Source organism: Cololabis saira, chromosome 15 (assembly GCF_033807715.1).
Source record: "Cololabis saira isolate AMF1-May2022 chromosome 15, fColSai1.1, whole genome shotgun sequence".
Classification (NCBI taxonomy): Eukaryota; Metazoa; Chordata; class Actinopteri; order Beloniformes; family Belonidae; genus Cololabis; species Cololabis saira.
This window is the reverse complement of record NC_084601.1, coordinates 9,804,442-9,827,392: the sequence shown is the minus strand read 5'-3', so window position 1 is coordinate 9,827,392 and position 22,951 is coordinate 9,804,442. Positions and strand designations below refer to the sequence as shown.

Here is a 22,951-nt window from a genome sequence, read left to right as displayed (position 1 = left end):
ATTCTTTTTTCAATTTCATGTAACAATTAAAACAAGCCACATTAGGCAAAAACTCAGTTGCAGTTTGGCGTTATCGTGAACGTATTTGACATCCATCATTATGAATGAATGAATTAATGAATCTTTATTTCGGCTTGTACACACTTTTTTACAAAACAAGATGAAAAGGTAAAATAAACATTTATTTACGAAAGGGTGTAGGCTGAAGCCGTAGCTTATAGTGCCTACCCTTTTTATCTTATGATCAGCTTAAATATGAGACATTAGCATTACTCCGTGGAAACAAACAATGCATAAAGAAGACAAAAATAAATAAGACAAAATATAAAATTGATGTTTCACATTCTAGAATGTTTTTGATAATATACTTCATAATTATAGTGTTTTATATTTATTTACAATATTTTCTTTAAACATTTCCTTAAACTTGTAGATAGAACTGCACATTTTTAGGTTGTCGTCACAACTATTCCATATTTCTCTAGCCTTAATTGATATATTTGTTCTTGCTGTAGTCATCTCAAACATGAGTTTCCCCCTCAGGTTATTTTAAAGGGGACCTTTAAAGCATTCATTCAAGCTGAGATGTGATACATCAGAGTCTGTATGCTCTTATGAGTATTCCAATTTTTGTATTGTGTGTCTCTGTTGTTCCTAGATGACACAGGGATAAAAGATAGTATATCATTTAGGTGAAAATTGTGTGTTGTTTATAGTTTAAAGAGCTGCAGTGACCTCTATGTTGGTCAGAAAGATTCACATCTTAGCTTGAATGAATGCTTAAAATGATACCAAAGACAATATTGTGAAACATTAACAGATATCCTGAGTCTAAACCAGGATATGCACCAGCATCTAAAGTGTAATTTTCTGAACTTCATGAGCTGATAACTGTGATCCAGCTGCCACTCAGGAAGGTTATCATACCAAAATATCATCTATAGACATGGATCTTTTCAAAAATGATAAGCAAGTTTGGTCACCTTGAGTGGTGCTGATATCTGGTCAGAAACATGGACTATTAACCCTTGTGCTGTCTTTGGGTCAAAATGACCCAATTCTTCTATCCTTCTTTCCTCCTGCCATGCTCTCTCCTTCCTTCTTCCTTTCCTCTTTTCCTCCTTTACTCCTTTTTCTTCCTACCTCCCTTCCGTCATTCGTTCCTTTATTACCTTCTTTGCTTTTCCTTCTTTCTTTCCTTTTCACCATTCCTTCCTCCCTCCCTTCTTTCCTTTCTTTCTCCCTTCCTTCCATCTTTTCTCCCTTCCTTACTCCAGTGTTTCTCAATCCTGGTCCTCGTGGGCCCCTGTCCTGCATGTTTTTAGATGTTTCCCTGCACCAACACACCTGATTCTAATTAATGGTCCTCATTAGCTTGTCATCAAGGTCTGCACAACTCTGTTGATGACACAGGTACTGGTATCACGGTGTACTGATGCAGGGTAGCATCTAAAACATGCAGGACAGGAGCCCACGAGGACCAGGGTTGAAAAACACTGCCTTACTCCCTTTCCTACTTCCTTCCTTCTTTTCTCCCTTCCTTACTCCCTTTCCTACTTCCTTCCTTCTTTTCTCCTTTCCTTACTCCCTTTCCTACTTCCTTCCTTCTTTTCTCCTTTCCTTACTCCCTTTCCTACTTCCTTCCTTCTTTTCTCCTTTCCTTACTCCCTTTCCTACTTCCTTCCTTCTTTTCTCCTTTCCTTACTCCCTTTCCTACTTCCTTCCTTCTTTTCTCCTTTCCTTACTCCCATTCCTACTTCCTTCCTTCTTTTCTCCCTTCCTTACTCCCTTTCCTACTTCCTTCCTTCTTTTCTCCCTTCCTTACTCCCTTTCCTACTTCCTTCCTTCTTTTCTCCTTTCTTCCTTACTTCCTTCTATCTTTTCTCCCTTCCTTACTCCCTTTCCTACTTCCTTCCTTCTTTTCTCCCTTCCTTACTCCCTTTCCTACTTCCTTCCTTCTTTTCTCCTTTCTTCCTTACTTCCTTCTATCTTTTCTCCCTTCCTTACTCCCTTTCCTACTTCCTTCCTTCTTTTCTCCTTTCCTTACTCCCATTCCTACTTCCTTCCTTCTTTTCTCCTTTCCTTACTCCCTTTCCTACTTCCTTCCTTCTTTTCTCCTTTCCTTACTCCCTTTCCTACTTCCTCCCTTACTTCCTTCTATCTTTTCTCCCTTCCTCCGTTCCATCTTTTCTCCCTTCTTTACTCCCTTTCGTACTTCCTTCCTTCTTTCTTTTCTCCTTTCTTCCTTATTTCCTTCTTTACTTCCTTCTTTCCTTCATTCCGTCTTTTCTCCCTTCACCCTCCCTTGACCCAAAGACAGCACAAGGGTTAAAGGCAAATAGAACAGTTTTCTGCTCTACTATGTCATGGAATGTTAGAGTGTTATATATTCCTGAGTGTGGAGCGGGTCCGTGAAGGCAGCACTCGTGTTGTCAGTGGGGGAAACTCGCAGCTGTCACGTTTCGTGGGCGCCTTTTAAACTACACGTACTCTTAATTTGTAAGAGGTAAGGCCCGATATGTGCGTAAATAGTTACAGTACTGTAATGTCACTTTCATTACGGTAGTCATTAACATACCGGTACGCAGCGTTTTCCTATTTATAATCCAGCATGTGGTTTGGTTGGCGGCTAGCGAGGTCGAGGTTTCACCAGCTGGGTGATCCCGCCGACTAACTCACAAACTAACGGGTTTGTGTCGACAAAAAGGAGAAAATACCCAGCACGAAACGACGTGTGGTGTTTGTGGTTTGAACGAGTCGATGGCGGAGGAGCTGTGAGACACGTAAAGGCTGATTTATGGTGCCGCGTTAAATCGACGGCGTAGTCTACGGCGTAGGGTGCGCGTCGCCGCGTACCTTACGCCGTAAGGCGCTGCGTCGGTGTAACGCGGAACCATAAATCAGCCTTGAAACACAGCAGTGGGCTAATGTTGCTAGTCCACCTGGTGGATGTTCCTCGGGGGAAACACTCACTTTTATGTGTTTCTAGCCGGTTTAAAGAGCAAGTGTGGCGCATTTCTGCTCCAAACGTTGCTCAAGTGAACTAATAGAGAACTATTTGTAGTTTTGCTATTAAACCAGACCGGTTAGCTCTGTGTTAACTGGCCAGCAGTGACTGACTCACCTGGACGGGCTGACCTGGTGAATGGAGCTTTTTAAACATGGCTGGAACATGCTGGCTGCTGGCTGCTGCTTTACCTTCACAGGTTATTTAATTAAGTACATGTGTCGTAAATGTTCTTCTTTAAAGGTAAAGATCCTGCAAGACTAATTGTGTGTACATGTATCTACTGCAAAGTGTAGCTTTTTACCTCAACACACACACACACACACACACACACACACACACACACACACACACACACACACACACACACACACACACACATATATGTGTGTGTATACAGTATATCTTTTATCTACACACATGCATAAACATGTGCCTTCCTTGGCCAACGTTGTTTGAAATCTTTCACGTTAACCTGACCAATATATGTATGTGTGTGCATGTATGTATGTATGTGTATATATATATATATATATATATATATATATATATATATATATATATATATATATATATGTGTGTACAGGACTGTCTCAGAAAATTAGAATACTGTGATAAAGTTCTTTATTTTCTGTAATGCAATTTATAAAAAAAAAAAATATATATATCATACATTCTGGATTCATTACAAATCAACTGAAATATTGCAAGCCTTTTATTATTTTAATATTGCTGATTATGGCTTACAGTTTAAGATTAAGATTCCCAGAATATTCAAATTTTTTTAGATAGGATATTTGACTTTTCTTAAACTGTAAGCCATGATCAGCAATATTAAAATAATAAAAGGCTTGCAATATTTCAGTTGATTTGTAATGAATCCAGAATTTATGACGTTTTTGTAATTGCATTACAGAAAATCACAATATTAAAATTTTCTGAGACAGTCCTGTGTGTGTGTGTGTGTGTGTGTGTGTGTGTGTGTGTGTGTGTGTGTGTGTGTGTGTGTGTGTGTGTGTGTGTGTGTGTACATATACATACACATACACACATATATATATATATATATATATATATATATATATATATATATGTATGTGTACATATATATATATATATATATATATATATATATATATATATATATATATGTATATATATATATATATATATATATATATATATATATATGTATGTGTACATATATATATATATATATGTGTATGTAGACATGTATCATCATTAGTAATAATGAATGTGAAAGTTGAATTCTGGAGTTGTTGTTTTCAGAGCGCCTTGTAGACATTTTTATAGCAATACCTCATAAAGTCAGAGGAATCATGGGGAAAAATAAGCAGGAAAAGTTCTTAGTGAGAAGTCTGTTTTCAATTTTGGACATGGATTCTAATGTTATTTTTAGTAATATTTGGCAATGCTATTCACGGCTTACAGATATATGAAATAAGACAATGATATAATAATAATAATTATTATTATTTTGTTGTAAATACATCAGAAGCTGGTGGCTTAACTTTCATACCCTCACACATATTAGTCATGTATGGTCCGAGCCCAGCTCCGAGGTGAATCTGGCTTCAGCGGTCTGTGTGCCATCAGAGGTTTGGCTCTTCTAAAAGTCTCAGGGTCTAGGTAACTGTTGCTTGGGAACGCCTAACAGCCAGTGAGTTACAACATCACCGTAACTCACTGGCTGTCACCCTGAGGGCTATTGCATAACCCTGTAAAGGACCAACAACCCCTCTTTGGACACTATGAAGACCAGGATTTGCTCCCCAAATGTGCTGTATCACTGCATTTTTCTTTAGACCTCAGGTGCTTGCTGTAACAAGGAGCATTCTCTTCAGTTCATCCATCCATTATCCATGTCTGCTTATTCCTCGTCAGGGTCACTTCATCTGCTGGAACCCAGAGTAGAGGTTTAATGTACAATAAAAAAGGAAGAAATAAGACGGTGTGTGAGAACTGGATTTGAGGAGATGCACTCAGATCTTTTCTACAATTGTCTGCAGCTCATGTTTTTCATCGTGATGACTAAAGGGCCTAAAGGTTAAAGTAGACTCATGCATCGCAGGGCGGGTGTGCCCTGTAATGGGCCGGTGTCGACATCTTGGCCACATGCCCAAACATTTACTTGCATCTGTCTAAAACTGTCAACAATGGAGGGTGTTGTTGAAAGTGAGACATTCACTTGTTCATGGGAACATGGAGATGGGATGGGAGAAACCTGCTCGTCATAAAATCCCACATTTACGTACCTACGAGGACAAGATGGAACCTGTTGCTGTCGTATCACCCTCCCAACGAAAAGCCATTGTAAATGTGGGAAACCTGTTCCAGGAAGCAGGTTAAAACCTCAGCAGACTTGACCTGCTCACTCAGGTTAACCGGGCCTGTTTTATCTTGTGGTTCTGCTGCCTAGAAGCCGAACCAAAAGATAGTTTGAATAAAACAGAAAGTATAGATATGTTTTTCCTCAAAGCTATCATGCATGTTGCTCCTCATCTTCTTCGTTTACTGGTGTAGTTTTATTCCTCTTCTCTGAGAGCTAGATTAGTCCAAGTGGACGTGTAGCAGGTTCTGTCCCACATCTTTAGTTGACCTCATTGACCAGGTGGACTGCTGTGGTCCTGATATGAACATTTACATTAAAAGCCCACACAAGGATGGAATAGGAGAGAAGTTTTATCTTCTATTTTATTTTTTTGCAGTGAGGCTCTGGCCAGGAGGGAGTGTCTCGTTCTCCTCTTTTATTTTTTAACCATTAAACCTTTAACTGCACATAAGGAAGGAACAACTGGTAGAGGTAGCCTGTTTTATAAATGTTATGGTATGTTTTCTCAATCACTTCCTCTGTGCTTTCCCAGCATGGCGCGTGGACACCAGAAGATTCAGTCACAGCAGAAAAATGCCAAGAAGCAGGCGGAGATGAAGAAGGCCAAAGGTCATGACCAGAAGATGGCAGCCAAGGCAGCGCTAGTTTTCACCTGCGCTGTGTGCAAGGCAAGTTTTACAGCTAGGACTGTGGCAGAGGGATTTTATCATGTAAAGAGACAATATTTATGCCCTTTTTTTCCCACATGGGTTAATGACGTGACACCTATATTTTCTGAAAAACAGACTTTTTTTTTAGTCAAAAAAGGTTTAAATGGATAAAAAAACACCATATATATGACCTACCTGTCCCACATACGGATTCACTTGTGTTTTACAAAAAAATACTAGTTATTTGGGATTTTGTTGTCGTTTTAAGCGTCAAAATGTCATATGGTGCGACCGTCCGACCAGGACTCTTGTTTTGAAACTCTAAATGTTTTTAAATCAATCTTCTGCCCTATCTGGCATGATTTCCGAAATGTCTGGTAGTGTGTAAGACTGCAACACATTTGTATTTATATTTCCATCATAATATACAAACAAAGTTTGACTGATGTCCATTTTATGAAATATCCTGTGGCCGACCATTAAAAAAACAACCATTTTTGTATAATATTGAAAACTTGTAAAAAAAAAAGATGTCAAGATCTTAAGAAAATTAATTTATTTTAATATGAATCATGGTTGCACCGCATGACCTTTTTTAAGGCTAGTGCCAATTCATCTTGACAAAACACTCTGAAATCACTTAATTTAAAATTTTTATATGAATTTATGTGTACACAACTTTCTTAATGTTTGAACTACTGCAATAGATATTATTTTTTTATTATTTTAAAATTGACCTGTTGAAAATCCTTATTCATCATTGACCCACATATGTGTAATAGTTGGATCTCTTCCCACAGTCCCAGATGCCAGACCCAAAAACGTTCAAGCAGCACTTCGAGAGCAAGCATCCCAAATCCCCGTTGCCCCCTGAGTTGGAAGGAGTGGAGGCGTAAGCGGCCACCGGAGATGCCAGCCTCCTGGAGGCCCTGAACCAGCTCTGCGCTCGACAGCAATGGATGATTTAACGCAACTGACGCCAGTTGCAAAGGTTGCCTTTGATGCCATCGTACTTGTGGTGCTTATGTTTAAATACACGCAGGGCTTGATCCGAATGCTGTTGTGACGTCAGGGCCACCGTAGATCTGTACAATAATGAACACGAACCCACGGCCTTGAGGCATTGTTCAGATATCAGAGATAATTCTTACCGCTGGCTCCTGTATCCCACCCTCTCATGCAAACGTACCTTTATCGTCGCCACATCACATGACAGAAACACAGAATCAGCAGATGACCTATGCAGCAGTTATGGTGGTGACAAAAGTGACCTCATTTGTTGTAATTGTGCTTTGTGTATTGCATCAAAAGGAGGCTGTTTATTACTGTTGTGCCCACTAATTCCTCCACAGAGGTGTCTTCCCTTGTGTACTGCAGTCTTTCATCTAGCAAATCCTAATCTGATGCTAGGTCATGAAAATGTGAAATTTAGTGAGCCGTTTCCGAGCTGCTACACAAATTGATAGTTTATAAAGTTCGACGGGAGCTTGCCAGCAATGTTTATTTGCTTGGAACACGAATGTATGCTCCAATGGTGTATTATACAATTAAATTCTAATTTCTGGTACATCTGCTTTTTAGACTTTTCATTTATTTATTTAATGAAAGCTTTTTCGAACAGGATGATGAAGTTGCACCCTGCTCAATTATGGTACGTCCCTCCTTGGACATAAACTTTTAGTCTTTGTAAATATAAAATAATTAATGAATCTTCCACAGAATAGTGATGAATAGTTTTACATTCAGACACAGGATCCTTAATATCTGACTGAGGGAAAGGCGTAAAGACTCCTTGATTGACAGCTGACTTGGACATCATCCATTTTTTTTGGTGTGAGTTTTCTAAGTAAATAAATTAGTCTCCTTTACCAATTGATGTGACACCACATTAATCAGCCATCTAAAAGCTTTAACATTTGTGTCACCTGAAGGTTTCATATCTGACATATTGAGGTTAAACTGAAAAAAGCATGTCCTCAATTCAAATATACAGTCAACATCAGAAATGACTTGTACGTATGTTCACATTCTAACTCTAGAAACATACCGCCGCTGGCTTCAGCGTTGCTTTTCATCAGCATCAGCTGCAGCATGTGATTTAACATAAATGGTCTAAACCTGTCACTCAAACCTTTCATTTTTTACACTTTTTTTTTTTTTTTTAATTATTTTCCAGCTATGACAAATGCATCAGTTCAACTCAAACTCAGTAAGTGAATATGCTGTCTGTATGTTTGTGTCAGGAAAGGCAATTCAGTTTTCAAAATAAAAACTTCTTTTTATTTATTTTTTCAAGGTTTGCTTTCCTTTTAAACTTCTCGGAAAAAATCACAGTGATCTGAGTTGTGTTGCCTGTTTCTTTAAGGGTTTTACTGACTTGGCTCAGTGAGTCATCGTCGGCATTGTTTCCCCTGTGTCCTCACACACAATCCACATCCTTCCTTCCCATCTGTAAAGCTGTGAATGAAAAAAGCACCACACATGTCCATTCATGCAGTCAGAAAAACATGTGGCTTCTGGGTGTTATGGTATGTCTTGAAACTGAGCCACTGGTCCAACAGGGAAAACAGCAGCACTCGCGCTAACTGAAATTAATTTTCTTAATTAGGTGAAGCAATTCTCCCCGGCTATAGTTCACCTATTTTCAGACGCAAGTTTCAATCCGAGCTCTTGCGAGTTATGAGAAAATGAAACGCTGGAACAGCGTTGCTTCGGACTTGTCCTAATGTCCAAAATTCATGTAGGCCACATTGTGAAGAAGTGTTTTAAGGGTTAACTATCCATTTGCAAGTTTGTAATTGCTAGTGTGGATTCTCAGTCATCTTGGTGGTTATCCTAAAACCTTGGAGAAGGGCAATTCCACCTCGGGAGGTCCAGATTAGTTTTACTCAAGCTTTTAGGTTAACTCTGTAGCTGTTTTACGGGGTACGCCATACATAACCAGTGGCACCAGTAGAGGAACCAGTGTGGCGGCTGGACCATTGAATGAAGCTGTGTAAGAAGCCTGAAGGAGGAATCCTTAAAATGTATACAAGTGTGGATTTATTTAAATAACATATCCTTTGTAGATGAGTATAAGATAATGGATTAGTTATGTATATGTATTTATGTATGTATATATACACACACACCTAATCGAACCTATTATCTTACCCTCATTTACATTAGATGCATTAACAAAATATTAATAGAAGGTCAAAAAAGAAACATAATTCTAGCACTGGCATGGCAGCACCTGTGTCCAACTGGACTCACAGCAGTCTGACCAGCACTCATCCAGCTGTACCTCCTATGTGATTTTGTGCTTGTGTTGTTCTCTCAGATGTAAGTCACTTTGGATGTCTTAAAGTCTTAAAGGACAGTAGTAGTACAAGAATATTTGTGTATATATATACACATGTGTGTGTGTGTGTGTGTGTGTGTGTGTATTCAGATTCAGAAATATTTTATTAATACCTGAAGGGAAATTAATTGTAGCAGTCTTCATGATTTCTCATTTAAGTTTCTCTCCATTTCTCTCTATTACATTCCATTGTTCTCCATTTCTCTACATTAGTCTGTTTATACAATATACAATTTTTATGTAACTGATGCAGCATTATTACATCATTATACAAGTTAGGTGTGGTCTGATAATAATAGTAATAATGTTAATAATATAACACCAAGAGCATTTATGACTTTTTATTTACATCATAGCCCTCCCATCTCCACAGCAACGACACCCTCGCTTAACGTTGTTATGGATGAGCAAGCCCCGCCCCACTTCCGGGTGCATTCGATTCCGTTAGCTTTTACATTTTTCTTTCTTTGAGAGCCTCTTTCATTAATGTCTGTCAAATAGCCCTCACAGTTTTGTGGCACATTAGTTTCTTTATATTTATCATAATGAAAAAGTTGACAAATCACAAATCAAATCACAAATCAATCATAGAATTAACCAACTCCATCTCCCATGAATCTTTGCGGGTTTGCGGAGAGAAAAGAACATCGGGAAACACTGAATTACTAATGTGAAGTAAACTTACGTCGATGCTTTGAAAAGACGGATACTTGTTCCTTAGATTTTCAGAACATTTCTAAGACGCACAATAAAGCGGTGTAGTAACGAAATTGAGAATGACGTAAATAGATCTCGGTCAAATGCAGTTTATTCAAATTGAGAATATACTATTCCGTTTTCTTATCAGTTCCATGAGCGGAATAAATGTCAGGAAATTCCCAAAATTATCATTAACACCTACGCAGCACAGCTGTAATTTTTTTGCCTGAATTAAAAAAAACTTTATTAGCAAATCTTGCTATACAAACAGTGTGGAACAGAACATACAATGATGGAGTAATATATAAAAATATCTAGTATGAATAAGAAGTCATAATATAGATAATGAAGGTAACAGTCATAATAATAATAATAACAATAATAATAATAAAGATGAGCAAGTAAATAAATCGAGAATAAAATAAATACACAACACAAAAGTGGCAAAAATGGTCTACATTTAAGGTAAAATCCCAGCCATGCCCTTAAAGAAGGGAAAGAAAAGAATGGCAAAATATTACATCTCCCCAGGAAGTATTTAGAATTTAGAATGTATTGAAGGATAGCCCCTTGAGATGTAACATCTCATTTTCAAGGGGGTCCCATAAAACATACAACATTACAATATATTACATTACAGTACAGACATACATGACATAAAACAAACACAGACATCTTGCTCATCCCCTCCCACACACAACACCTACACACATAAGTCTAATTACAAAGATGACTAATAGAATAACCGAAACAATGAGATAAATATAACATAACAGAGAGAAAATAAATAAATAAAAATAAAAATAATATAATAAATATTATTTTATAAATTATATTATAATATAATTATATTATAAATATGTTTTTATTTTTTTTATTTCACCTTTATTTAACCAGATAAAAACCAATTGAGGTCAAGACCTCTTTTCCAAGGGTGACCTGGCCAAGGAAGGCAGCAGCACACGTCCACACACAAATAACAGCAATCACGTAATTAACATTAAAAATGAGAGTGCAAACTGTTAGCGAATAAAGTGCAATAGTGGTGACTTCAATAATATGTAAAAAACAACAACTTCAGAAATGATTTAAAATTTAAGAACACGGTCACATGTAGTTTAAAAACACAGGCACTGCCGAAAGGATTCTCGTTGTCGGTTTTTAAGAAGTGAGCGAAAGGCTTCAAAAGAAACAAGTTCAGGCATTTTCAGTTCATGTTGGAGGGTATTAAATAAATAAATAAATAAATAAATAGAAAAAAGGACAAAAATACATAAATAAATTGAAAACATAGGCAATTTGTTTTAAGATGAGAATATAATGCCAACTTAAAACAATGAAAAGAGGTAATAGAACGCAAAAAGAGGGGAAGATTATTCCAATCTGAAGTTATGTTATAATTGTTACTATCATTTTTTTAATTTTTTTTTCTCTTTCCTTTCTGTGTAACTTGAAAAAGACAAAATAAAAAGTATATAAAAAAAAAATATATATATATTGCTTTTTTTGTTTGAGATTTCTTTTTGCCTGAAACCCGGTTGCCCCAGCAACAGGATCGTGACGTCAGCGTCCCTGCGCAGCCCTGCTGCTGCGTGTGATTGGAGGGAAACCCCGTGGCTGAGCGGGAGCGATCATCAGCTGTGCGGCGGGGAACCAGGAGCGACAGCTTTACACCACACTCGCAGGTTTGTCCCCATCTATTTACTCTTTACCGTCGCCGACCAATATAAAGAAACCATAGCTGATTTTGATAGCCGTTTTTTTTAAATAGCGCTCTCAGCCACGCATTATAATCGTCGCTTTGGCGACTAGTGGGTGGAAATCATTGATGCTCCGCTGCTCAGTCATTGTTCGGCGCTGTGCTGAATGAGACCCGCAAGTTGCTGCACGGTAACCCGGTTATTCGAGTGCTCGGGCCGCGGAGAACACGACTCCTGCAGGTACCAGAGGTATTTCTGTGATGTAAAAAAGGCTGAAATGGATGTTTGATATTCGCCAAGCCAGCAGCTTTGGTTTGTTTTCCGGGAAGCAGAAAGAAAAAAAAGGGCGTTCACTGAGCCGGAGTGAGCTGCTGCTTTCATGATTCTGGTGACGCGGTCCCCGCTCTGCTGCTCTCAGCGGGGCTGGGATTTAGTCGAAGGAAACCCACGGAATATAGTAAGGTTTTAGGAAAGTGGAGGTTCCGGGTCGTGGTCGCTGGTGGGCAGGTGTGCGCACGCATTGTGTGGTGTGTCCGTCCGTCCGTGTGTCTGGGAGAGGAACTGGGAGGAACTGGGTGGCCCACATTCCTCAGCAGGGCGCAGGTGTCTGCATGCCGGGAACCGTGCTCACTGCGGGGGAGGGAGCTCCGAGGACCGGGGAGATCCGGGGGGATCTCTGGGTAACCGGGGAGATCTGAGGACCGGGGTGATCTGGGGGGATTTGAGGAGCCAGGGTGATAATTTGATTCCTTCAGTTTTCAAAGTGGTTGATGTAAAAATGAAGTGAGAAGATGGAAATATTCATGGGGGTCCAGTTCTGGAGGACCAGCTCCGTTTCAGGGCCTAAACTCGTTCTATCTCTGGGTAGCCGGGGTGATATCTGAGGACCGGGGTGATCTGAGTAGCCGGGGTGATTTCTGAGGGATTGGGGTGATTTGAGGAGCCATGGTGATTTCTGAGAACCGGGGTCATTTCTGGGTAGCCGGGGTGATTTCTGAGGGATTGGGGTGATTTGAGGAGCCGGGGTGATCTCTTCCTGGATCCCTTTCATCAAAATACCAAGAGTAGTATTTCTCATTCAAGACTATTTAAGTAAAAGGCGATTTATACATTTGATCAGCTTCTTGTCCGGTGTTCTGCCATTTTTTTGCTGCTTTGCCAAAAAATGCTCCCTAATGGTTTTCTACCTTTGCAGAGCTACAATTTTACTGTTTTACTCCCTAAACCACTTCATTTTCCCCCAAATGGTCCTTGTCGTTTGCCAGGCCGTCATTGTAAATAAGAATGTGTTATTAATGACCTGCCTGGCTAAATAAATGCGAATGACTGAATGAAGATCAAATAAAGCGATAGAATTGGTTTTTTTTTCTCTTTATCGTATAATGTTCACAAAGTGTAATGCAATTCATGTCATGGGTAGTGTATTTTTGAAAGATCAAATACTCAACATCCCATATTATCAATTTTACATGGTGCAAGAAATGATTGGCATGGCAATCAAACTTTGAAACTCCACTGCGCGTGCGCAGAACCACAAAGCAGCATTTCTCTGCAGGTAGCAAGGATTGGCAGAACAAAGCATGTTGGGAGACCTATTGCACAATCATGAGTTGGCCAGACGATGATTAATCAATGGCGAAAAATATAATCTACATGTTTTTCTTGTAGCTGCCACACTTATCAAACACTAATCTGGTTATATGGTTATTTTTATTTATTTTATTGGTCATTCATGTTATATATTTTGCATAATAAAACACTTGTGTTAGCGTTTTGTTTCTTATGAAGTGGTGGATGCAACTCTGGGTTATTGATTATTGGCTGAAGAAACTGCTGCTATCCTCTTAAACTCTGAAGACATAACGAGACGCAGGACAAGTTATTTCAGAAATGTGCAAGAGTCGCATGCTAAATGCGATTAATTAATTAATTCAAAAATGTTTTACTGAGTTATTTTAAATCATTCCCTCTTTGATGACAAGAGCAATATTGTCTCAGTTAACAGGAGCAGTAACTCAGTTTGTGCCGGTGTTTTGATATGGTACAGCCCGAGAAAAGTAAGCTTGAAAGAAATCTAACATGGATCATTTGAAAATATGGCCACTATAAGAATGTTAATCAAAAATATGTTCTTTATTCTCACCGTTAAGCAGTTTTTGTGTCCAACACTTAACACTTCCACGTTGATTAGATTGGATCCAGGCGTCAACAGTGCTTCTGAATAAACTCTGGTATTAAACCGTGTTCCAGATTCACTTTCCAAGGGCTCCAGATAGTTGAGTTAATTTAACCTGCAGCATTTAAAGGCACATTTCAGAGTTAAAAGAACCCCAGGTCTGTTATTAGCTTGTAAAGAGTGTAAAGTGTTTAAGGATCAAAACAACATGCATCGAGGCGGATCTGAATATGAGTTTGCAGCAAAATGTCCATTAATATCACTAAGCACTTGAGGCCACCAAACCGTGTCAAAATAAATAGCTATTTAAACCTCTCCAAGAACTCTGATTTTGTTCATGTAAGTGATGGGCTGGACACGGTCATTTTAACCTGTATGTCTGTAGCTGTGTAAAAGTGACAGTGTATTTGTAGGCCAGTCCTGTTCACTGCAACCTGGTTGAATCTGGCGCTAACTACGGTCAATACAAGCAAGAGGAGGAGAGTTCTCTTTGGATCAGGACTCAGATATTTATGAGAGGATATGATGCAGATCACATGAGCCCGCCTCTCGTTTAGACTTAAAATAGCACCTTACCCTAGTTCATTTCTCTTTTTTTTTTTGTCTTTAAGTCAGGAGAAAATTATGCCTATTTCTGGAATATGAATATCACTACGCTCTGTAGTTGTATTTCCGTTGAATTTGATGACACGTGTGTTCATGAGTCATCATGAAACCAGTCTGTACTAAACTGGGTGTAGTTACAGGAAGGTAGCTGAAAGGTGATCTAAAACAAAAAACAACCTTTCAAAAAGGTTTTGCTGACACGCCCAAATTTCCTGAAGTGTAACTGTAATGATTTTAGCTCTAACAAAACACAAACTAATTTACTCAACATAATGAATGTTCTCCAAAGACAAACTCTGCATGAATTCCTGCGTTTTAACTGTGTACTTCTTGAGAATCAGAAGTCATGACTAGGCCTGTGTTGAAAAAATCGATTTCCCAATTCTAAATCGATTCTTATATTAATTCCTAAAAATCAATTCATATGTCTAAAGATTGATTTTTTTTATTTTTTTTAATTTAATTTAATTTAATTTATTTATTTACAACTACAACTTTTGGTTATTTTTTTGTTTATCCCCAAAAAAGGAATGTTTTGTTGGACACGAGAATAACTGGTGCCATGTTTTTGCCTTTAAATATGTTTAAAGGTATGAAAACATTAAAGTGTTAGGTTATAATTGCATAAATTGTCTATATTTCATTACTTTATATACTGTCTTGGGGTTACATTTGCAAAAAATGCTAAAAACCAAATGCTCAAAAATTAAAAACCAAAATAGACCGAAAATGGAACAAATAAAAACGGAATGTGGGAAAAAATAAAACCGATTTAATCCGTCTCTGTTTCCTCCCTGGATCTGTTTGGTAATTCTGACCCACACAATGATTCTGAAAGCAGTTCTATCAGCATTCTGGGAGCTGATTGGTCCTTACAGCATCATTAGCTGCAATACTTGCTGTTTAATCTCAATATAATAGTATTAGTAATATTTTGCAGAACTACAGTCATATAATTCATGCAACAGCTCAAAAAACAGTTTTAATAACACTAACCCAAATCAATATCGGAATTGGATCGAATCAAATCTTGTTAATCGATTCTGAATCTTAAGAATCGGAATCAAATCGATTCTTGACATTTGAATCGATCCCCAGCCCTAGTCATGACGTGTCTGCATGTGCTTCAATCTTCCTTCATACATGTTAAATGATTAAATCCTTTTTTTTATCTGTGCCCAGTGCTGTATTGCTGCTCACACCCTCTCCTTCCTCCCCCAGCTCACGCAGAAGCCATGGCAGACAAGGAGGAGCTCGTACAGAAGGCCAAACTGGCCGAGCAGGCGGAACGCTACGATGACATGGCTGCTGCCATGAAGGCCGTCACCGAGGAGGGCTCGGAGCTCAACAACGAGGAGCGCAACCTGCTCTCTGTGGCCTACAAGAACGTGGTGGGGGCCCGGAGGTCCTCGTGGAGGGTGGTGTCCAGCATGGAGCAGAAGTCTGATGATGCTTCAAAGACCGCGCTGGCCAAGGAGTATAGAGGAAAGATCGAGAAGGAGCTGAACGACATCTGCAAGGAAGTCCTGGTAAAGAGCAAAGCTTAGCATATTTGCTATGGAGACACTTCCCCCATCAGTAAAATAGTTTCCCCCATAAAAAGGGTCAGGGCTTTTAAGTGGAGCTTTGATCCCAGCTGGCTGAAAACATCCTCTTTGCTGCTTATCGAGCAATTGTCCGAGCAGCTCGTGCTCTCTTGGGATCCAGCGTGGACGGTGTCCACATGCAGGACAGAAAGCTGCTCTGCAGTGTGCAGGGCATCAGGTTGACGCCTTGCTCGTCATACTGACACCTGCTGGTAGACTGAAGTGCACATGTGAACATGATGAGCCCTGCAGTGTTATATTGTTAAATCAGTTGACACGTACATCTGGGGAAAAAAATAAAATAAATAAATATTTAGCGAAGGCTGCAATATGCTATATAGAGAGATTAAATGAAGCTGAGCTAAATGAGGCCAAAAGAAAAGCTGTCTATCCCAACGGATGTTTAAAGGGAAAAAGGATGCTGTCACTGCTGAGATGAAAGTCAAATATAACATTTTAAATATGTCACCCGACTTCTCTGTAAATACAGGACTGTCTCAGAAAATTAGAATATTGTGATTTTCTATAATGCATTTACTAAAAGAAAAATGTCATACATTCTGGATTCTGGATCATTACAAATCAACTGAAATATTGCAAGCCTTTTATTATTTTAATATTGCTGATCCTGGCTTACAGCTTAAGAAAACTCAAATATCCTATCTCAAAATATTAGAATATTCTGGGAATCTTAATCTTAAACTGTAAACCATAATCAGCAATATTATAATAATAAAAGACTTGCAATATTTCAGTTGATTTGTAATGAATCCAGAATGTATGACATTTTTGTTTTTTTAATTGCATTACAGAAAATAAAGAACTTTATCACAATATTCTAATTTTCTGAGACAGTCCTGTATACCTGTCCAAACACTGGTGTAATTTCATGAGTTTTAAAGATCTCTGCTGTATTAAAGTTGCGCCCTGCACTTGCAGGACCTACTGGACAAACATCTGATCCCCAAAGCTACGCCTGCTGACAGCAAGGTCTTCTACCTGAAGATGAAAGGAGATTATTTCCGCTACCTGGCCGAGGTGGCCGCCGGAGAGGACAAAGAGGGTAAAACAACCACACCTGAGACTGCTTAGAAGTTTCATCTGTCTGTTGTGCAATGACTGGAGTGAAGTGAATAGTTTGTTTAAGTTTAAAAAGTTGATCTACTGTATGATCAGGGCCGTCTCCTCACAGCGAGGACACATCTGATGGATTGTGTGCTGATTTCAAATCCTTCACGGTGGGGAGATTCTTGGCTTATTTGTGGCAGGAATACTGACATCCTCTTTGTCCTTGACCTACTACTGTCAGCCATAATGCAGGCCTGGGCTGCTGCTGGGTAGTCATGGCAACAGGAGTGGCGCCGGGGTTGTGGCTGCTATCGGTCGCCAAGAAGCATTTTAGAATTTTCTTTTGTAGCAATGGGAACATGTAGATCTATTTATGCATTTTTTCCCCCCTTCTTTCATCCTTTAACGTCCACTTGGGTAATTATTTTCTGTTGATAGACCCCAAAGTAACATCATTTGATTATGGTAGCACACAGATTTTGACCTAACTTGAAGATTTTATTTAAAAAATCTGTCTGTTCTCCTTTTGTGAAGCCATCATCAATAACTCGCAAGAAGCCTACCAGAAGGCGTTGGACATCAGCACCAAAGAAATGCCGCCCACACATCCAATCCGTCTCGGCCTCGCTCTCAACTTCTCTGTCTTCTACTACGAGATCGTCAACTCGCCTGAAAAGGCGTGCCAGCTGGCCAAATCGGTAAGAGCCGTCCTTTACTCGTGATGCTCACTTTGCTTTTCTTCTCATCTCGTATTAATACGGTTATATGAAGTTACAGCAGCTGTGGTGTGTAATATATTAATCATTTCCAGTCCTGCTCTGTCCGCAGTCACGCAGACAATCAAGTTTTTTTTATACAAGGTGGATGTCGTAGGCGTTTTCTTTTGCCAGGAGCAGAAGTGTACTGAAAAGAATCACTTGTGTCATTTCTTTTTTAACTTAGCCCCTCGTTACAAGCTTGCTTTTTTTCAAAATACGAAGCTTCCCGGTTTGCTCGCTTTTGTTGGGATATTCGGTCAGAGGGGAATCAAGATCGGAGAGACTCCGACTCAACAGGGAACAGATACAAATTCTTATCAACACCATACTCTTGAGGATTATTTGATGATGATAAAAACAACCACTTGCAAATAGCAAATCATTGTTGGGTCAAAGATCGGACCGAAAATCCTCCAGTTTGTCGCCAGCCTTCATTAAACTTGTGATTTAGTTATTCCAACGGTGGAAAGATTGAATCTGTTGGTTAGTACTCCAGGAAATCTTACAACACTTTGTCTTAGTATTTTCCTTTGACACACAGTAGTCACTTAGTTATTATTAGTTACAATGGAAAGAACAGCATTTTACGATGATGTTGATCTTGAAACGCTGCGGTGACGAGCTGCTGCTGCAGTATGTCATTGTGGGACGACATCTGTATTTTTTCCTGCAACTCTACATTCAGGTCTGGAGAACTTTTTGGCGTTTGGATGACATTTAAAAGTATTCTGCAGTGAAACTGTGTAATGTTGCAGCTGATTCGTGGACCACTCGTGTCCTAACCTGACCGTCCCAGTCCAGAGTGGTCTGTTGCACCCCCTTTTTTTTTGTAAACGATGCACCAAGCACGAGACGCTACATACACAAAGGCTCTGAATGGCAGCGGAAGGGTCAATGCCGAGTCATTGTAAGATTCTCTGATGGACCTTTACCTTTAACTTATGCGAATGCTCAACTTTGCCTCTTCATTTGCCGATTCCTCCTTCAGTTCTCACCAGAAATCTGAGGCTGCAAGTCTCAGAGAAATGTGTGCTTTTGTGTGCCTAGTTAGAAAATAATGAATGACTTCTTGTTTTTCTAACACGCCGTATTTAGTCACAGACTGGAACCGTTTATCTCAAAACCTATTAATGCTTCATGTTCTGTTTTATTCAGATGTTTTTTTCCTTCGTATTTGCCCTGCTAATCATGATTGTACTACATGTGGAAAGCTAGCAATGTGCTGCAACCTCATTTTTGATTATATGACTTGCAAATAAATTAACAGATACTGAAATGTACTTTTAGATAATAGTTGCAAAGAATTCAGCGCAATAAAGCTAGCTAAGTGCAGGTTAACACTGCAAAGCTGCGTTTGCTGCAGAAAGACCAGACTCCTGCAAGCTAAGCTTGAACGTGTGCTCTACTGTTAGCAGATGAAAACAGAGATCCTGAGTCTCGTCTCTAGTCCTCGGTGCTCGGGTCCGATTGGAGTCGAAGTCATTGAAGAAAAATCCAAGTCGAGCGCAAACTATTTTATTTAAAACACATTTTAAGCATCTCACAGTATACAGTTTAGTTCATGTTACACTGAATAAGGGGTGGGGGGGGGTTTATAATGAATTAGAGTCAAATCAATATAACTTACAGTTACTTAATATAATTACTACACTACATACTACAATTACTTACATAAATAAAGTTAAACTAAAAGGCCAACTGCACTACTCACCCTATTTTATCAATAAATTAACATTCCAGTTGCAGCTCCTTCCTCAAAAATCTTATAGATGTAGATGTATACCTTGTATATATTAAACTTAATGTAGATAAGATGCTAAATCATGCCCCCCCTCCAATTCTGTTCGTTTGTATCATTCTAGGTACAATATACAGCTTGTGGATGAAGCGCAGCGGCAGCCAGAAGTCTGTTGTCCGCGATAGTTGGCATTACTTTGTTTTGCCATATTTGTGTATGTACTTGCTGACAACCCATCTGTGTACGGAAGGCCTTTAGCTCAGACATGCAGCGTTGTCCCACACGCCGACCATCTAGCTTCGGGTTGCGGCTCATGCGGAACTAAGATTTGTTGGAGTTCCTTTACTGGCTGATAGAGACCGGCTCCAAGAGCTAGTGCATCTCCATTGACCTCAATCTTAAAGTGTCTAACAGCCTTGATTTCACATCCATGACAGCTCTGAAGGGGGTCTTCTTTTTTTTTAACCACGCCAGAATTTATATAAAGCAATAAATGTATTTCTAATGTGATTGATTGATTGTCTGCTCAGCCAATGGCTAGCTGTTATAATAATAATATAATAATTTCCCTTTATTAGTCACCACGAGGGGTAAATTCTTTCTCTGTATTTAACCCATCTGTAGTCAAACTAGGACCAAACTTATCACTTCCTCATTCATAACAGTGATGCCACTGAAGTGTTGGGTTACGTGACCTAATGCTTCCTTCATGGTTTTATTCAGTCTGCGAGTCTCGAGTCATTGAGGTCACACCACAGTCGGCTGATAGCTGAACCGACTCGAGACCACCTCATCAAAGAGGTCTCAGTACAGCCGTTTCGGTGCTCGCCTGACGACGGTTGCCATGTTCACACTGACCCAAGTGTTTGGAATTCCTTTGGGCTGACCTAAATAGTGCCAGCGTGACAACGCCTCAAAATTCGGGTTTGAGTCATGTTTAATGCATTGGATAAATAATTGCACAGTTTGGCTAAAACTGGGCCGCGCTTAGATCGTGCGGTGAGACTTCATTCATTATTTCCACGTGAAAATCTGAAAATAGTTTTTTACTTTTTTGTGGAACCAAGAGCAACACGAGGTAGAATAAAACCTCTCCTGCTGTTGTTTAGCCTCCCTCGCACTTATGGTTGCTTCGTGAAGAAATGAAATGATTTTAAACATCCTTTACCTAAAGAGGGAAATATTCCCATGACTGATTGTGAATGCAAAGCACATACAAATAAAAAAAGTATTTTCTTATGTCTCCTTCAGGCCTTTGATGATGCCATTTCCATGCTGGACTCTCTCAACAACGACTCTTATAAAGACAGTACTTTGATCATGCAGCTGCTCCGTGACAACCTGACAGTGAGTGCTTTGTTGCTGCGTTGACTAAATGTGTAATTTGCTGCAGTTTTCCCTTCTGAGTATGCACTCTGTCCCGTGTCTTGCAGCTGTGGATGTCGGATGCCCAGGGAGAAGGCGAGGGAGAAGGCGAGGGAGAGGCAGAGGGCGAGGCCCAAGCAGAGGCCCCAGCAGAGGAGACGGAGCCGGCGGCCGAGAAGAACTGAACTCCAGACAGGGGGAAAACAAAAAACAAAACGGAACACATTTTTTACCTCTCACCAGCCTAAGTTTTGTGTGTGTGTGCGCATGTGTGTATGTATGTGTGTGTGTGCGCATGTGTGTATGTATGTGTGTGCGCGTGTGCGTGTGTGCATACATGCACAGATATGTATGTTTACACTTCAGTGTGTGTGTGTGTGTGCGTGTGTGGTAATTGTATGAGCACCTACACAGAGAAAATAATGGAATCGGTTTTTCTTTTAAAACTCATTTGAACCAGTAGATGTTAATTTTTTTCTTTAGATGAGACTCCTCGTTCTGAATCTGTCCCATATGTTATTACCTAACATACGTAACATCGTTCACTGTATCAAAGCTCTGAGAATTTGTATGTTTTTACTTGAACTGAACTTTTACAACCTTTGTGAAACTTTGGTCCTCAATGCTCTTGATGCCATTGATGGGGGGAAAAAATAGAAGAAAAAAAATAGTCACAGAAGTCTAATTTAATCAAATCTGACAAATTCAACATAAAGTTGTGATCATATATAGTTAGCAATCATGACTTATGAGCATAGTCCTTCCATCCATCATTCTTCCACTCTGTGTCCAGCAGCAGTTTTTTGTTGGTTCCTTTTTTAGACGTGGATGATGCATGCGTCCTGATTCGATGGGTTCAATGTGCATTCAGATGTAGGAAAGGTTTTCTGTATGAATGACCACTTGAACTTTGGTTGACTTGTTGAGAGGATTATATTCCACAGTGAAATGCGTTAATTATAATTTCCTGCAGTTCTGCATTCCACATGACAAGGTACAGACAGCCTGAGATAACATAAACAACTTGATAAAAATGGCTTGATACTGTAACTTTTTGATATTTTATCTTTTCAGCAGTGTGGAGGATACATTTGCAATGTGCTTTTGTGGCTTTCTACTCTTTTTCTATTCAGGTTTTTCTTTTTCTTTTTTTTTTATTATATATTTGTGCGTGTTTTATTCCCTCTGACTCTTGATTTGACTCCTGGAATGTATGTGGTTCTTGGTAGTATGGTGTGAAGGGTTAGGCATGTGTTGAAACTGGCAGTTCTTGCTTAGGATTTAACTTTAGCCCAGTCATTTACGGTGACGTTTACCTTTTTTGAAAGTACATTGTGAAACAACAAACTTAAACCATGATAAGTGTACACTTATTTCCTAAATATCTTGGTAGAATGCTGAATTAAAGCCATTTAGTAGTCACAAAGTAGTGCCAGTTTCTTCTACTTACAGTGGTTTTAAACTATGGGATGCAGGTCTCAGAATTTGCAAGTTACACTCAAGTACGTTATTTGGTTATGTGGTTTCATGTAAGTGGAATTAAAATATTCAAATTGACTGCTGCATCTTGTCTCGTCTCTGAAGTTTTTAGCACATTAATGTACTTGAGAAGCCGTTGGTTCATCAGCGCTGCATCATTGCAGCATCAGTTCTCCCAGGACGAACCCTTGCAGCTGTCTGAGCTCGCAAACATCAGAAACGATGGTCGAGATGATCGTCAACTGGAGGAAGTTGTAAAGCGAACGGTGTGAAAAATATCCCTTGGTGAAAATGAATTTGGCTAAGGAGGGTTATAGCTTCTCTTGATTTCCCAAAGTTATATCAAAGTGACACTGCTAGAAAAACAATGCTTTGTAATTATTTTGTCAGTTCCATGAGCGCTTTAAAAGAGTAAATTCAAGA

General features: G+C 39.3%; 2 protein-coding genes across 2 annotated transcripts; both read left to right on the top strand.

The window, feature by feature from the left end:
- Positions 1-2,405: 2,405 nt before the first annotated feature.
- On the top strand, positions 2,406-7,577 carry znf706 (zinc finger protein 706). Its single transcript, XM_061741815.1, has 3 exons — positions 2,406-2,506; positions 5,893-6,028; positions 6,811-7,577. Exons 2-3 carry the CDS (start codon positions 5,894-5,896, stop codon positions 6,904-6,906), a joined length of 231 nt encoding a protein of 76 aa, XP_061597799.1. The 5' UTR covers positions 2,406-2,506; position 5,893; the 3' UTR covers positions 6,907-7,577.
- A 4,068-nt stretch (positions 7,578-11,645) lies between these two features.
- Positions 11,646-22,606, top strand: LOC133461471 (14-3-3 protein zeta/delta-like). The gene is made up of 6 exons (XM_061742407.1): positions 11,646-11,737; positions 15,756-16,063; positions 17,060-17,183; positions 17,723-17,886; positions 20,936-21,031; positions 21,118-22,606. Exons 2-6 carry the CDS (start codon positions 15,770-15,772, stop codon positions 21,232-21,234), a joined length of 795 nt encoding a protein of 264 aa, XP_061598391.1. The 5' UTR covers positions 11,646-11,737; positions 15,756-15,769; the 3' UTR covers positions 21,235-22,606.
- Positions 22,607-22,951: the final 345 nt, after the last annotated feature.

Excerpts from the sequence above, each read along its gene's own strand:
- znf706 (XM_061741815.1), top strand. The coding sequence starts at position 5,894 with ATGGCGCGTGGACACCAGAAGATTCAGTCACAGCAGAAAAATGCCAAG. Across the intron at positions 6,029-6,810 it reads TCACCTGCGCTGTGTGCAAG|TCCCAGATGCCAGACCCAAA; the intron begins GCAAGTTTTACA and ends CTCTTCCCACAG.
- LOC133461471 (XM_061742407.1), top strand. The coding sequence starts at position 15,770 with ATGGCAGACAAGGAGGAGCTCGTACAGAAGGCCAAACTGGCCGAGCAG. Across the intron at positions 16,064-17,059 it reads ACATCTGCAAGGAAGTCCTG|GACCTACTGGACAAACATCT; the intron begins GTAAAGAGCAAA and ends CTGCACTTGCAG. Across the intron at positions 21,032-21,117 it reads TGCTCCGTGACAACCTGACA|CTGTGGATGTCGGATGCCCA; the intron begins GTGAGTGCTTTG and ends CGTGTCTTGCAG.